General features: G+C 54.6%; 1 protein-coding gene across 1 annotated transcript in view; it reads right to left on the bottom strand.

Moving 5' to 3' along the window:
• PLXND1 (plexin D1) overlaps positions 1–15,461 on the bottom strand; it is a 74,089-nt gene extending 58,628 nt beyond the window's left edge. The window contains exon 1 of the mRNA XM_062636345.1: positions 14,050–15,461. Coding sequence (XP_062492329.1) covers positions 14,050–15,360 — 1,311 coding nt within the window. The 5' untranslated portion in view covers positions 15,361–15,461. The remainder of the gene's footprint in view (positions 1–14,049) is intronic.
• Positions 15,462–15,832: the final 371 nt, after the last annotated feature.

Here is a 15,832-nt window from a genome sequence, read left to right as displayed (position 1 = left end):
TTTCAAAACCAATCTCTTTCTATCATCTGCATTTTAAAGCAACACCATGGGCATTTACTGTATTGCCACTACTTTTCTGCTACATGCTCTGGACACTCAGGAACTCACAGAAATACGGGGCGAGTCTAGATTCAAATCCTTCTGCACCCAAACCATTTGACTGGCACTTTGAGGCCTCAGGCACAAGCTGGAGACATCCCGCAGCCAGCATGGGCAGAGCAGCGCTGCGGCCGTCCTGTGTTCCCCCGCTCACAGGGAGCATGGCCTCAGGATTTCTGCACCATTTCACCGGGGACACCAATGAATGCAAACCAGGGAGCCACATCTGAGAGGAGGGTTAGTCAGATCAACCCCAACCGTGACTGCACAAACTAAGTGGGGCAGAGAGAGGTTTCCAGCCCCATCACAGCTCAGGAGTTCGGCTGTTTCCACAGCACGAGTTCAGTTCTTTATCCCAGGTCTAAAAGGAGCAGAAAAAGCAATTTCCCAGTATTCCCATTACATCTCCCAGAGGCGGGTGCTGCACCCCAAAGGCAGCCGTGCAGGATGTCCCCTCGGGAAGGAAGTCTGCTGGAAACAGAAGGAGGAAGAGGAGTGGTGAGGCAGCACTCAGGAAAACCATGAAACAGACTGATTTCTGCATCCTGTGTTTGTGACCTTAGTTCTTTAGCAAAGGTGGAGTTTATTTCTGAACCAAAAGCAGGCTGCAGTTCAAAAGCCCTGCAGCTTGTGCTTCCAGCAAGGCTTTTCTGACTCCAGTGCAGCGGGGCTGAAAGCTTCACGGAGCAGCACAAAGTGGAAAGGGAGTCCAGCCCCTTTCATGCATCGTATCAGAGCGGATTAAAGTGCTGGCTCTTAGCATGCCTGGAGTCCTGGGAAAATGACACAGCCAGCATCCGATAATCTGCTCCAAACTTGTTGATTTGTGGGACTTAGCCATCATCTTCATAGGCTCAAAATCTGGCAGTTGCTCCCACACAACTGACATTTTCAGGCCATTAAAGGCTGTGGTAAAAGGACTCCATTTTTATCTCCTGCCTTCCTTAACATAAACCATTAGAGGCTTTTATTACCATTTAGGTATGACTCAGGGAAACCTCGGATTACAGAGAGAATATCCAAAATAATTCAGATACTGCCCAAAAACACAACAGCAGGACATGCACTCACAGCAGAAGAGAAGCGAGAGGATAAAATTCACAGGAACCATTGCACAGCGGAGTGAGAGCTGGTGGCAGGGCAGCACGGCTGCATTATGGAAACGGGGAGCACAAGTCCTCCCTGTGTCGGGCAGAGTCCAGCCTGGGCAGGAGCCCAATGCAGGCAGAGCCCGGTCCTGCTGAGCACTGTGGCTGCCGGCAGTTTGTACACACAATCACGCATTTATCTGCTGCAGCTTCACCACCAGAGCCGTCAGAAACCGTCTCTTTGGGATGCCTGGAGGAAAATGTCATCCTCAGAAGAGGGCTCTACTGTTAAGGCACTTGAGACGTAAGCGGTCTCTAATTGTAGTGCTGCTGCAAGGGCAGGCATTATCACAGAGCTCTTTTAACTTCCCATCGTATCTTCAAGGCAATGGGAGGCAAATCAACGCACCCTCTTGGCCAGTCGAGGCACTCAGGCTGAGAACCTCTAATGAAATGAATCTTGCTGAACCTTTCTCAAGAACCACCACACGAAGCAATCAGCACCCCCACAGCACATGAGACGTCCTTAAAAAAAAGGCTTAAAATGAGGTTTGCATCCTGCTCTCATCGCTTCTTTAGACCACAGGTTCCTTGAGCGAGGAAGTGGTGGTTTTGCTCTGTTTTGCACATTGGCATAGTGGCAGTCCTGGTTCACGGTGCTCTGTGAGCCCCCAGTGATACTAGCAATGGGCTGCCCAATCTGTCTGGCCCCACGGCAACACAGACCATGGCCTGCCCAAGCACCTCCATGGCAGTGGCCAGATGCAGCTCAACAGAAGTGCAGAGTCCTGGGGGTAAATCAGCTCTGTCCCACTGACGCTGGGGGACCCGTCAGCATCCACAGGAGCTGATGCTCTCTTGAGCGTGCAAGAGCTGCTCAGCAGCAGCCATCGGGACCTGTCCTGCAGACCTCTGTGTTGGTCCATGCCCTGGGAAACCACAATGATCCATGTGCAGTCCCATGTACCTCACCCCTTCACAGATGGACGGCAGCTGGGACTATCACCTCCAGCCCCGAATAGGGAAAGTTAATGTCTTGCTGAAGAGTAATTGCTAATGAAAAGCTATGTCCAGATTCCCTGTCAAACTGCTCCCCGGCCACAGGCACATCCACCACACCACAGCCAACAGCACCAGCCCCGGAGCACGTCAGCCACACATTGAGAAACGACCCCGTCAGCACACCCGCTGCTCCCTCCACCACTATGTCACCCCATGCCAAAAAGCTCCTGATGCCTGGCAGGTTTTCAGCCTCTTCACTTTTATTTTACAGGAAAGCTTTTGCTCTGCATCTTATAAAACTCATTCTTCACTCTCTCTACTGCAGACTGGTGAGCGCAGGACCACTGGGGAAGGCCGGGTGCAGTGAGCACTCTGCAGACAAGTGGTTCTCCTGGGACTTTTTGCCTCCCTAGACCTCCTCTGTGCTGCATGAGAACCTGCAGAGTCAGAGGCACGAGATGCCTAGCAGCCCTGGGTGCCCATGACACTTGTCCTTCTCTGTGATGATCGAGGTGCTCACCCATCACAGGCGACAGGCTTGGCAGACCACATGCTTAAAGCCAGACTCAGGGCCGGAGCTGATCCCACAGGCTGAGCCCACCAGCCCCTGAAAGCAAATGAGAAACTTTTCCTGGAGTCTGCAAAGCACAGACCTCCTGCCAAACCTCCAGTGCTGAGCCTGGTCAGGCCAACCTGCCATGTCGAAGCAGCAGCAGCAGCAGCAACGTTCACCTCCACAGCAGCCGCAGACCTCAAACCACCAGAGGTGAGGGGCTTGACATGCCGGAAGATGCTTTCCGCGATACGCCTCAGCTCAGACGAAACCCAAGCTTTGGCTGCTGTTCCAGCAGCAGCAGCCCTGCCAGACCTCACGTATGGACGAGCTGCCTGCAGAGCCCACCTCAGAGGGAAGGACTGGGACAGCACCAGGGAACAGCCGGGCTGAAGGCAATGCTACGGTGAGGGCAAAGCCCAACGATTTGAACATGCACAAGCTCCCTGTGGCCATCCATCCTCTGCTGTGTCCTGCAGGTGCAGGAGGAAAGGGCAGGAGGTGTCTGTAACACTTCCCTCAGGGTGCTAGGGAGGATGCAAGAGTTCCGAGGAGTCCCCAGAGGCTCCACCCTCAGCTCCAGCAGTGATACCAAGGTTGGACACCTGCAGCTAGACTGTGATCACCCTCTTGGTCTCCTCTGCCAGGAACCAGTCCAGACTCAAAGCCATCCATCACTGCACAAACCCCTACTCATGTGCTAACCCTGAGGCCGAGCTACTGGCAAAGGAAGCTGAAGGCAATTTTGACAGGAGCCCTGCAGGATCTGCTTTGCACAGCCCAACCCCCAGAACACTTTCCCCCAGCCCGGCAGCCCTGGCACACAGGATCCCTGTCCTTGCTCCGCTCAAGCCAGCGTTGGGCACACACCGGTGCTTTGCCCTGCAGGGAGCCGAGGCAGCACGTGCAAGTGCACGGGCACTGCTCAGAGCACAGAAATACAGAAAAGCAGCAGTCTTTTAACTGAAACTGCACATGCTTTGTGCCGCCAGGAAGGCTGGTCAAGCTTATTATGTTAGCCTTCATCCTGCATTAAATACAATACTTCAGATTATACAATCAAATCCCCCAGGAATGGGCAGGCAGAGGGATTAAAAAACAACAGGCTCCAAAGGGGTTGTCATAGTCAAAACAGCAAGCGTTTAAGCAGTGAGAGCTTGTGTGTCCTTTAAATTTGCCCCCACTGGAAATGCAGCTTCTCTGCCACGCTCCCCCGGGACAAGGAAAGAGCCGATCAGCCGAGTACGCCTCGTCCCAAGGACACCCGTGCCACACTGAAAGCCCAACTAACACGTCCCTCTGAAACTGCTCAGAGGAAGACGCCTGATTTAGTCAGGCTGTTTTTTCTTAGTTTCTTTTCCTTGGAGGAACCCCCCTTTCACCGCTCAGGCTGTGTTTCTCATTTATATTGAGCTTTGGCTCCAGTAACCAACCTCAAACTATTCGAACTCCTTCCCACAGGGAGGAGCCCTGGGTGAACAGTGAGTTTGGCTCCTCAGTCTTCAGGGGTTATTTTTTGTTATTGCTACTCCTAACACTTAGCACTTCACATGCTCAGAGTGCTCCAAAGATTTATGCGTGCGATCCTGGGCTGAAAAAAGCATCCATTAAAGTAACAACATCTTACCGAACACAACTGGTCTTTTGCATGTGTCACTTCAGATCTGCCTTATTTAGCAGTAGTTTATAGTAAATGTTTTCCTGTCTTTTCCTCATTAGTTCTGCCAAATCAATTAAGCTCTGAGATAATGAGCAGAACTCTACTATTCTTTTATGCATCCTCAGTAAAACCCACCCCTGAACGCCAGAACTGCCTCACACTACAGAGGCATCCCCATGGGTACCACCATGCACATCACCTGCACACCAGCTTTGGCACCAACATCCAGAAACACCACCACATGTTCCCAGCACCCAGCCCGCTGCTGTAGCTTGGTATGGAAAGGTTGAAAATAAGCCTTTTTTCCTGACTAAGTGAGAAGAAGGGATCTTTGGAGGCCCTTTCTCCCCACCTCATCCCCCCCAGCTAGGAAATTCGGATCACAATAACTGAATAATTTGAATAATTTCAAAATTTGTTAAAAGCCAATGGTCTTACTGGATTCAGCAACTGAGACCTCTCTTTTTTTGGTTCAAGTATGGAAGCCTTTCATTTCTCTACCATTTTATATTTTTATCCAAGATTTGTAGAAACTGATGTTTCCAAAGCAGTTTGCAAAGATCCACTGAGATTTGCAGCTTGCTGCAAAGCTCAGCAAAACCTGACACTACAGTTGGGAGACCCCAAGGACACAACACTGCAACCCCAGCTCCTCCCCAGAGCTTCAAACCTTTCTTCAGCAGTTTATTTGACAGCGCCCAAATCCCTTCCTGCAGCCAGGGAGCCTCAGTGCACCCAGGTGGACGGAGCAGGCGGGATCCCAGGAGGAATGCTCAGGAACACCAACCCCGGCCTCCCACCATTCGGCTCACTCCAGGGACATACACGATTCAAACCAAATGAGGAAGAGTGAGGAAGAAATCACCTGTATCCGCTGCTCTCCAGATGCAGGTGTTTGTTCCCTCAAGCAGAGACATTACCACAGTTTCCTCTCCACAGGATGACCTGCCACTGACAGCCGAAAACCCGACCTGAGCCCATTCCCTGTGTGAGCTGGTTCCCAGACTTGGGTCCACTGCTCGCCAAGGAACCACATGTAAGAACACACCAGCCTGGTGCCTTTGTACTGCCTGCAGCTGACATCTGGCTCTACAAGATGTACTGAAGGATGACAGGGACTCATAAGTCAAACAACTTTGGAAACTATTTCATATTGCATTAAAATCCACTCACCCTTCACATCTCCCCTTCTTCATTGAGTGCCATCATTATACTGTAGTTTTCCCAGCTCTTCCTAAAAATGTCACTCTACACACAGCCACTTTCTAGACCATGCCAGGTTTTCAATAGCCCCTTTTAATTAGTGGATCCACCAGAGATGGCTTTTGGCCACTAGCAGCTCACAACCCATTGAATACTGGCAGCAGTCAGCAGACAGTGGGATGAAAACCTAATAGCCAAAGGGCTTTTGCTCCAGAAGGGAGCAGTGTGAAGCAGCACAATACTTTAAACAGAGATAAGATAGAAATGGAAATACACGTTCCAAATTTCCTTCAAATAATTGAGGTACATGTTTGCAAAATCCAGACTTCTAGGTAATTTTGCTTCTGGATTAGAATCTAAAGATTTCTATTCCAGGGCCACTAGCAATAAGTAAGCTGCAGGCATCTTGTCAAAGCGAAGACTCTCCAATGGTTCAGGCCCAAAAAATGAGCAGCCTTGTTCCAGCAGCTGGTCCCAGCCACCCACAGCCCTGCTGCCCCACACCAGCCGTGTCCTGCTGCCCAGCACAGCCACCGCTGTGGGTTTGGTGCAGCAGATCAAAACACAAGCCTGTAGCTTCAATGAGCCCTGAGACCTGAGCTGGGGTTTGTGCCTGGACTCAACCCGCCCCACCACTAGCCCCTAGCTCCATCTGGGCCCTGCAGCACGCATGGCTGCCATTCACCCATGTGGCAGCACCCTCGGGAGCACGGCAGCAAACCCAGGGAGTGCGACTCCGGCCGTGCCTTCAGAGGAGGGCACAGCCAAATGAGACTCCCATTATGGAAAAAACCCTGAATACCCAAGTCAACCCCTATCCCATTGCCCAGCACAGAAACACCTCAAGCCTACGTGCCTCTTATCCCCTGTCTACAAGGCTGGGACTATCTGTAGGTCCCTTCCTCCAAAAAGCAATGCACGCTGAACTGGAAAGGAAGGCACAGGGGCTGGCAACAGCAGATCAGCTCTGCTCAGACCACAGAGCAGAGCGGTCACTGCTGCACTGTTGGTGCTGCAGGATGCCATGTCCCCTGCGTCCTCCATATCCCTGGGGGATGTCCTAGTCCCAAACCCCAGCACAGATCTGCAGGAGGAGCCAGCATACGCTCCCCTCACTGGACAAAACCTGCTGACACTTGGCAGGTAATGAGAGAAAATCATCATGGGATTTGGTACCAGCCCTGCTCATCAGCACACCTCATCTAATGGGCTCCTCCAGGCTGTTTGATACATCCTGAAGCCGTCCTGTGCTGCACCAGAGCGCTGCCTGCCAGCAGAGCTGCTATCCAGATGTTAGGAATTAGGACTGCTCCCTCTGCTCAAAAACGTCAATAAATTCTACCGGTCTCTCCAAGTGGGAGATTGCCGTAGACAGTCTGCCACCTCCTCCACTTGCTGCAAGGTGTTAGAGCCCAGCTGGAAAATAAGGACTTGCAATCACTTATTTACCAACTCAGAAAAAAAAACCAAACCAAACAAAACAAAAAGAAAATTAAACAGACAAGCAAAGCAGATCTCTCCTGCAGAGGCAGGGTTATTCACACCCCCCACGCCATGCCCCTGGGTACGCATGCTGGGGACCTCAGTTCAAACGCTGGCGCTGCCAACCATCTAATCAATGACAAGGCACCTATCAGGCAGTCTCTGACCACCCACTTGCCCTTGTGAAACGCTGCAAGAACACTTCCGCAGCACAGATGGGTGCATGTACCAAGGGTTTCCAAACAGACCTGTGAGCGCATGGGGCTGTAGCAACACCACAGGCACAGCCAGGCTGCTCTTTGCACACGGGGCACATGCAGCACAGGCAGCAACACCTCCAGGCATCAGCCACGTGCCCACAGCCATGGAGCCATTTCTGCCCCAGGTCAGGAGGCCTGACCTGCATCCACCAGCTCCTGGCTGTTGTGAGTGGTCACACTGCTGCACACGCTGTCCCCGCGGGTGCCAGGCACGAGCCTGAGCCGGGAGGAGCAGCCACTCTGCTGTAGGTAGCGTGTGGTGGTGCTCAGGTGGTTGTAATTGATTGCTTCCAACCGCTGCGGGTTCCAGCTTGCCTGGTGTTTGCATTAAATTACCACAGCCAGGGGCTCAGACCTATTGTGTTTCCAACAACTTGCTGGAAGAGGTCATCACACCAGAGTATCACCACGGCGCAGTCGCTTGGGAGTTTGAAGAGGTGCCTATTGAGATTTACAAGGCACAGCACTGTGTTTTTACAGCATCTCCAGACACCCCTCCAGATTCCTATGTGCACATGTCCCCGGGTGCCCTGAGCCCAAATCTTCTCTCTGAATCACTATAAAACAAACTTTGAAAAACCAGAGAAGAGCTAGCAAATCCCTTCACTTCCATCCACTGAGACCCTGCGGCTCCTGTCGGGGCTCCCACAGGGGCTCCCGGGGAGCAGCTTCATGTTCACGTGTGGGAACCAAACATCTGCCCTGGAGAACATCTGGGGCTACACAAACAGAAGTGGTTAAAAGCCCTGAGTGAAGGGCCTGGTCTTGAGATACAATCACCTCTGTATGATCATATGAGCACCTCTCCAGAATGCTTCAGCTTCCTCCCAGCTGCCAGGCACCTTCCATGGGCAGCACTAGACTTGGCCAAAACGATCCTTTTCAGGTTTTCCACCTAAACCATTACTTAGTTACAGGAGATTTGGTGAACTCACTGGATCAGGTCAGCCTGACCATCTAGCTTCCAAGAATGAAAAGGTCTGTGCAGCCAGCTGCAGTTCTGGCTCTACAGACACCCAAAGGAGAGCTCAGATCCCCCTGCAGAAGGACCTAGTGCTCAGCCAGCACCATCCAGCACAGCCCTGAGCCCCGGGAGCAGGCAGGCACTCTGCCAGGGCCGGGAGCCACTTTCCATTCTCCCACCTACAGCAGCACAACTTCTGGTTTCCAGGCACTGAATCTTCTGCCACTTTGACCGAATTTCCCTTTGCAATCTAGGATCTGTTTGAGCTTGAGATGCAAAGCAGGGGCGAGCCCCGGAGCCTGTAAGGTGTGTTCCCACCACCCACCTCTGGCTCGGGGGCACCGACCTGCTCCCTGGGAGACTCCCTGGCTCCGCACAAGGCACCAGCCCTCGGCACCGGTAAAGCCTCGGGCACGGCAGCCCAGAGCTGAGCCTGCCTTCCCAGGAAGGACGAGGTTCACACGGCTCCTGCTCTCCACTCGCAGCTGCCTGCCTGTGCCGTGGCTGCAGGCAGAAGGCTGTGCTTCCACATAAATTCCCAAGGAAATGCACCCAACAGCTGGCCATGACCCACTAATACCAGGTGAGCAATAGGGCAGGTCCGCAGTACTTGGGTTGGGGCCCAGTCTTGCAGAGCCCGGCAAGGCTCAGGCTGTGGCTTGAACCCCTCATACGGGGCATCCCGGCCCCCCCACGGACGGTGGCTCGGAGAAACACCAGCTCCCACTGCTTGTACAACATCCAGAAGCAAAACAGATTATAGCAATGCCACAACGCGGTGCAGCTTTGCAGTAACAGCTTTTGCACCTTCGGGTGCACGCTGGCAACTCCAAACACATCACGCTCTGTGAAAAGCAGAAATTAAGTCAGCTACAAGAACTCCTTCCCCACCTCTAATGCAGAAATTAAGTGTAAATTCCCAGTTTCCTTTCTGTGGCTAATCCTCCAGATTTATTTGAGAAGATGTAATGTTAGAGGCACATTTATTTTCATGTTTGGAATTTCTAAATTGGTATAAACCAGAACTTCAAAGTAACTCAGTTCCTATAAAACCCAATCCCACGGAGATGCCACAGTATATTTGGACAGTAAGTAGATGCTTTGTCATATTCCCACGTGTATATGAGGTTTTTTTCTTTGGGAACATTTTCTGCCTAGTTTCAAACCACATTTCTATGCCCAGGCATACATATATACTGAGATTGTTTATACAGCCTACCCAAGGAGTTCGTTTTATTTAACAACCCGGTATAGTAAAGCTCACTGGTGGGTATCTCATCATTACACCACAAAATACTGTGCTCAACGAGCATGCAGGATCTGACACGAAGCCACAAGAGCCAGAAACTTGAGAATTAACGCTGAAACGCATGATTATCCCATGCCGCCGTGCCTACGTTTTTCAGCATAGGAAACAAAACGGATTTTCAGCCTTTTTTGAGTTGCAGACCCCAAAACATTTCCCAAGAGAAAAGCAGATCCTTGGCAAGCAAATCTAAGTCTAATGAATAAAAGTCTACTTTCCCTAGTTACCTCTCTGGGACTTTTTAGAAAGACAGCATGGGGCTCGACATAGAAACCACAGCAGACAAGGAGTCGGGCGCAGCTCGAGTGTGGGATGGGGTCACCAGCTCAGCATGTCCTCAAGCATGCTTGTTCATGACATGGTGCATTTTGTTTTGTTTTAAACTCAGACCCCCACATCAGCCACCGCTCAGACACCCAGAGCAGGGAGGTTTGCAGAGGTGCCTGGACATCCACATTCTCTCGTCCTCGTGCTGCAGCTGGGGCTGGAGAGCAGGGCTGGGACCCCCTGGCAGCCATCCTCATTGTTGGCCAAAAAGGCAACTGCTGGTTGGGGCAGCACAAAGGTGCCTGCACACCAAGTTCAGAGATGGGGAGGTGGTGAGAGTGCTGGAGGGGGTTCACTCCGCAGGGACGTGGCTGTGATGCAGCGTGGCTGCCTGCACCACGGGAACAGCCAGACCTTTACATTCAGTGGCACTGGGGGCGAAGGTGCTGGGACACCCACACACTCCTCCCAGGCAAACAGGCAGGGGCACAGGGTCCTGTCTGCTCAGGTTTTGCAAGGGCTCTGGATACCACAGCTGCACCACGCTCCAGCCATGCAGCCTACATGACCTTCAAACCTACTGGGCCTTAATCCTGTTGGGGCAGAACAGTTCAAATATGAAGTAAACCCACTCAGTGTCCTTGGGATTTTATAAGCTCTGTGAGCGCATTGCTGCCAACGATGTTGAAGACAGTCTGCTACAGAGAGCTCATACTCCTTTTCATTCCTGGGGGCTCGAGTCCAAATTCCACCCAGGCTTCGAGTGGGCAAAACGCAGCAGTGACTCCATGCAAGTATTTCATTTTAGCTGCAGGAGTTACAAAGACAGCCCAGTATTTGACACAAAATTCATTATAAAAAGCTATTTCTGTTGAGGGAAGCAATCCTAGAGCTCACCCACTCACTCTCAGTACAAGAACCCAATCAAACTAAATCCTTCCCCAGTACATCCTTCTTCCCCTAAGCTGCTACTGCAAATTCACCTCCTTGGTAAGTGACTTTTCAGCAGTACTCAAGGAGAACAACCAACCAGCCTCCATTCCTGACCCAGACCATCCTCCTCTGCACATTTTTGCCACATCTCTCAAAGCTCTTAAACATGTGCTTAATGGCAAGTTAGTGCTTCCACCAAAGCGATGGGCCCATTCCCAGGCTGAGCTGGTGACTGCCCTTGCCCAGGCTCGGGGACATAGGCCAACCAGCCACCCAGGCTCCCCTGCCAGCCAGAGGAGACCCAGCCACCCTCTGCAGCCCCTGCACGGCCAGTCCCAAGTGGTCACCGTGAGAGCAGAACAAATGACTGCCACCACATTGACCACAACTGCCTCAGTGCTCCTTGCACTGGGGCAAAGCCTCTCCTACCAGTGCCAGCTTCCCGTCATGACGCCGAGGGGTAACAAGAATGCACCCTCACCAGCAAGCACTGCCACAGTGGTGCCATGGGGACAGTGGCATGCTGAGAGCACCCTCCTGAAACCCATCACTAGCAGCGAGTGCTGCAGCTCCCTGGCTGAGTCACAACCGAGTGCTGCAGGAGAGGAGCATTCAATTAGACAGAAGAGCACACAAGGGGGCAATGATTTTCCTTTCACACCACATTACGCCTAACAGCCTGCGCTCCCTGTTTGTAACAACCAACTACTTCATCCCAGCAAGCTCAGAATGAATCAGGCTGCCATTAGGTTTTTATTTTTTCTTCCAGAAGGAGCTTAAAACCCAACCACCCAGTTCACAGGCAGAACCAATAAAGCACACTTTTGATAATACCAGAGCAACCATCAGTGATGCATCGGCTGAAGACAACCAGGAAACCCACTAGCGGGTAGAGAAGTGGAGCTGAGAATGGGAAGGCAGCTACATGCTGATCCGCTCCACCAAAGCAGCTGCTGCTTTAATACATTTTCCTGCTGCGTTCCCAGGGCTGGACACAAAATGTATTAGAGTATTTCATTGTCCTGAAGGTGGAAACTGATGTTAGGTTTTCGCAGCACAAAGAAACACAGTATTACAACTCTTCTCTTGACACTGCCACTCTGGGACTTGGAAACGAAACAGCTTGTTAACTTGCTGGCAATTCTAATGATTAAGTAAAAAGCAAAAAACCCGAAAGGCTCTCCTTATGACTGGTAGGAAGGCTTCCCAGCAGCCTTGGTCAGCGGTTTTAGAGGAATACACTTCAAATAAATGGGAAGCATAGAAATATTAGGCATGAACAAATATTAATGGTATGCTTAATTTATATCCTGCTGTACTTAACATCAAAGGATCTCAAAGCAGCTTTACAAATGCAATCTCACGCTACATGTGTTTCTGAATAATAGGAATAAGTGCAATGCAGCAAATCAGGGAACTGAGGCATCTAGGGTTGAAGGACGGGTTCAAGGTCAGCAACACAGCAGCAGTGTCAGTCAGGACTAGAATGCAGTTTTCCCCATCCAGCCATTCTGCTGTCTCATGTAAACAGGTTTTCTCACAGCCTTGTTTCACTGCAGTGGTAAATACAGAGGGTTTCCACTGACTCCAACAGCACTGGTGAGGCTCCTCAAACCTCGTATCGCCTATCGCTCACCCCTGTCCTCCACAGGCTGCCTTTGTGGCATCAGCTGACAACACACTTCTGGTCACCTTCCTCACCTTACCAGGAGGATGCAGAAATAAGGACCCCAAGCACGCTCCACAGCAGAGCAGCATGATGGGCCAGACCCAAAGACGGAGTGAAATCTCACTTCTGCACTGAGTCTCCCTGTAGCCCTTAGGGAATTAGCTGTCCAAATAGCTTACTGGATATAGCACTTAGTATCTTCAACGCAAACAGACCGGTGTTAGTCATGATTATTTTCCTTAGGTTCTTGGGTGTCCTTCTGCCATTGACCTGCACTCGCAGCTAGGCTGGTAACTCAAAGCTCCTTCCAGAACCCCCAGACACAATGTCTCCCCTTGACCTGCCTGGTAGAAACAGATCACCCTGCCAGGGCTGAGGGCTAACTTGCAGAGTGCTGAGCTTCAGTCACAGCCAACAAGACCTGCGGGTGCCCCCCTGTCCTGCAAACAGCATCCCTGACTCCTCTGAGAGCCATCACTATGCCAAGACTTCAGGACTGGGCACCCCTTGTTTAACGCCCCAAGTCTTTGTGGAGTTAACTCAAGAGCCAGGACAACTACCAGATTTCCTGGCTGTCAGGCAGCTTGCACTTTGCCACTGGGGGAAAAACTATTCAACTTTGCTGGAGTAGGTCTATGAACCACTGCATTAAGGCTATGTATTTGAACACAGTTTAGAGATGCCACACAGAGCACTCGGGTTACCATGGTAAACCTTTCTCTGTATCACTGCCACTGCACAGGGAAGTCTGAGCCCAAACGCTCTGTCTCGCCTTTGAAACCAAACAGATGTTTTTACGATCTTTGACGGAGTTGAGTTATGCCTCCTTCCCAGAGGAAAGGAAAAATGCAGAGCTGAAGCAGCCCCTTTTCCCTTCTTTTTTTCCTCCCCCCAAGCACCGCATATCTTCAGCGAAACGGAAAAGCGGCGCCTTTATCTCACGTTTACGGTCACTTGGTAACAAACGGCGACAATGGCAAAACTTCTGCCCTGAACGCGGCAGAACAAGGCAGCCAGTGAATAAAGCAGCCGATGTGTGCGCGTCCGGCCGCGGCGGGGTCCCACGCGGGGTGCGCCGAGCGGGAGACGTCCCGCGAGTGACCGGGAACGGGGCATGGGAACAACGGCGGCCCCGGCGGGGCGGGGGAGGCTCCCCCACAGCGCACACACACACACACACACACACACACACACACACACGCATACACACACACACACACATACACACACACACACACACATACACACACACACACACACACACACGTTCTGTGCTCCGTACGAGCCCGCCGCCCGGCTTTGACGATGTGACCGGCGTGACACGGCTCCCGCGCGAGCACTGACCGGCGCGGGGCACGGAGAGAGCGGAGCGGGGAGCCAAGAGAGCGAAGCGCGGGGTAGGGGACCGGAGCGCACTCGGTTGCGGGAGGCGCTGCCTCCCGGGGAAGCGGCGCGGAAGCAGCAGGAACGGGACGGGACAGGACGGGACGGGGCCGCTGTCCCCCTCTGTCTCCCCGCCCGGGACGCCCCGTCCCCCCTTCCCCCGCCTGCAGGTGCCCGTACCTGTATGTTCCTCTTCTCGCAGGCCGGGCCGGTTCCCTGCACCACGCTGTCCAGCACGGTGACCATGCCGGCGGCGGGGCTGACGAAGCAGGAGTTGCGGGCAGCCCGGATCGTCTCCTCGATTTCGGCGAAGCGGAAGACGCAGAGCGCGGACTGAGGCCGCCCCCCGCCGCCGCCGGCCCCGGCCCGCTCGAAGACACCGAAGAGCAGCTCCTCGGGGGGCGGCGGGGCCGGGCCCGGGTCCGCGGGGCTGCTCCAGGCAGCCCGCGCCGGGAAGACGGAGACGAGGCGGGTGAAGGCGTCGCTGGCGCCGCCGCAGCGCAGCCCCAGCTGGATGTAGGACTCGGTCAGCTTCTTGGTCTCGCCGCTGCCGTTGAGGGTGGTCTCGGCCGCCTCGCCCAGGCAGATGCGGGCCAGGAGGCTGTGCGAGGGGCTCTCCTTGTCGCCCGCGTTTGCCTCGCTGTTGAGCGCCAGGTACGCGTAGGGGCGCCGGGCGGGCGGCGCGGCCCCGCGCTGCAGGAAGGCGCGGACGAAGCTTAGCTTGTGCCGCGCCTTGGCGCCCTGCTTGATCTTGAAGATGTTGTCGTCGGAGGGGTTGATGTCGAAGGTGAAGAGCTTGGCCAGGTCGCCGCGGGCGTTGAGGGCACGGATGGCGATTTCGGGCGTGTTCTCGAAGCGGTGGTCCTCCAAGCTGCGGTTGCGGGGGAAGAAGGGGCTGCCGAAGCCGGTGTAGGTAGCGGCTACCAGCAGCCGCGCCCCGCCGCCGCCGCCGCGGCGCAGCACCAGCCCCACGGTGGAGGCGTTGGGGTGGTTGGCAGCCACGTTCAGCATGCTGGGGAAGACGGTGACCGGGTCGCTGCCGCCCGGCGGGAAGCGCACGGCCACCGCCGAGATGTTGGCCATGCTGCGCAGCTGGCAGAGGCCCTGGTAGATGGAGCCGCAGACGACGAGGACGCCCTGCTCGGGATCGGGCTGCAGGATCTTGTTGTAGTTGTTGGTGAGCACCTTGGGGTGCTCGCAGGAGGCCTGCGGCAGTTGCGGTGCGTGGCAGAGCGGGCTGTCCAGCACCGGCCCCACCGCCGCCTCCGCCTCCAGCGCCAGCTCGCCCCCCGACAGCTGGAAGAGCCGGTTCACGGCAGCCAGGTAGACGCGGGAGCCGGGGCCGTCCAAGGCGAAGTTGTTGGTGGGGGTGGGCGAGAGGAACTTGCGCTGCACCTCCAGGCCGGCGGCGCGGCCGGGCAGCAGCGGCAGCAGTAGCAGCAGCGGCAGCAGTGCAGGGGGCCGCGGCTCAGCGCCGGGAGCCGGAGCCATCCCGCCGCCCGCGCCGCAGAGTGCATGAGCCCTTCGCCGAGCGGCGGGAGGGGCCGGGCCGCGGGGCCGCTTCCTGCGGAGGCAGCGCCCGCCGCCGAGCGACGCCCGCGGGAAGTGGCGGCCGCGGCGGGTGCGCGGCGGGGGGCGGCGGGGCGCGATCGCGACCGCGCCTCCCTCCCTCCCTCCGCCCGCCCACCCCCGCCCTCTCGCCGGTACTCGCTGGGTCCCGGTGCGGGCCCGTCGTGCTAGCGCGGGGAACTGACCGCGCACCGGGCAGCACCGGGCAGGGCGGCGGTCCCCGCCTCGGCCGCGCCTCCTGCGGGTTTTCCACCGCCTCCTTCGCGTTTCCGCGCAGAACGGGCCGGCGGGAGGAGGCGCGGCGGGGCGGGGGTGGGCTGGACAGGGGACAGGACACACCTTTCCAGCGGCGGTACAGCACAGCCAGCCGGAGCGGGGAGACCCGCAGCGCCGG

This window comes from Pezoporus occidentalis, unplaced genomic scaffold (assembly GCF_034315485.1).
Source record: "Pezoporus occidentalis ecotype Australia unplaced genomic scaffold, CSIRO_AGI_Poc_V1 ctg114, whole genome shotgun sequence".
NCBI classification, from domain to species: Eukaryota; Metazoa; Chordata; class Aves; order Psittaciformes; family Psittacidae; genus Pezoporus; species Pezoporus occidentalis.
This window is presented reverse-complemented; position numbering and strand designations above follow the sequence as displayed.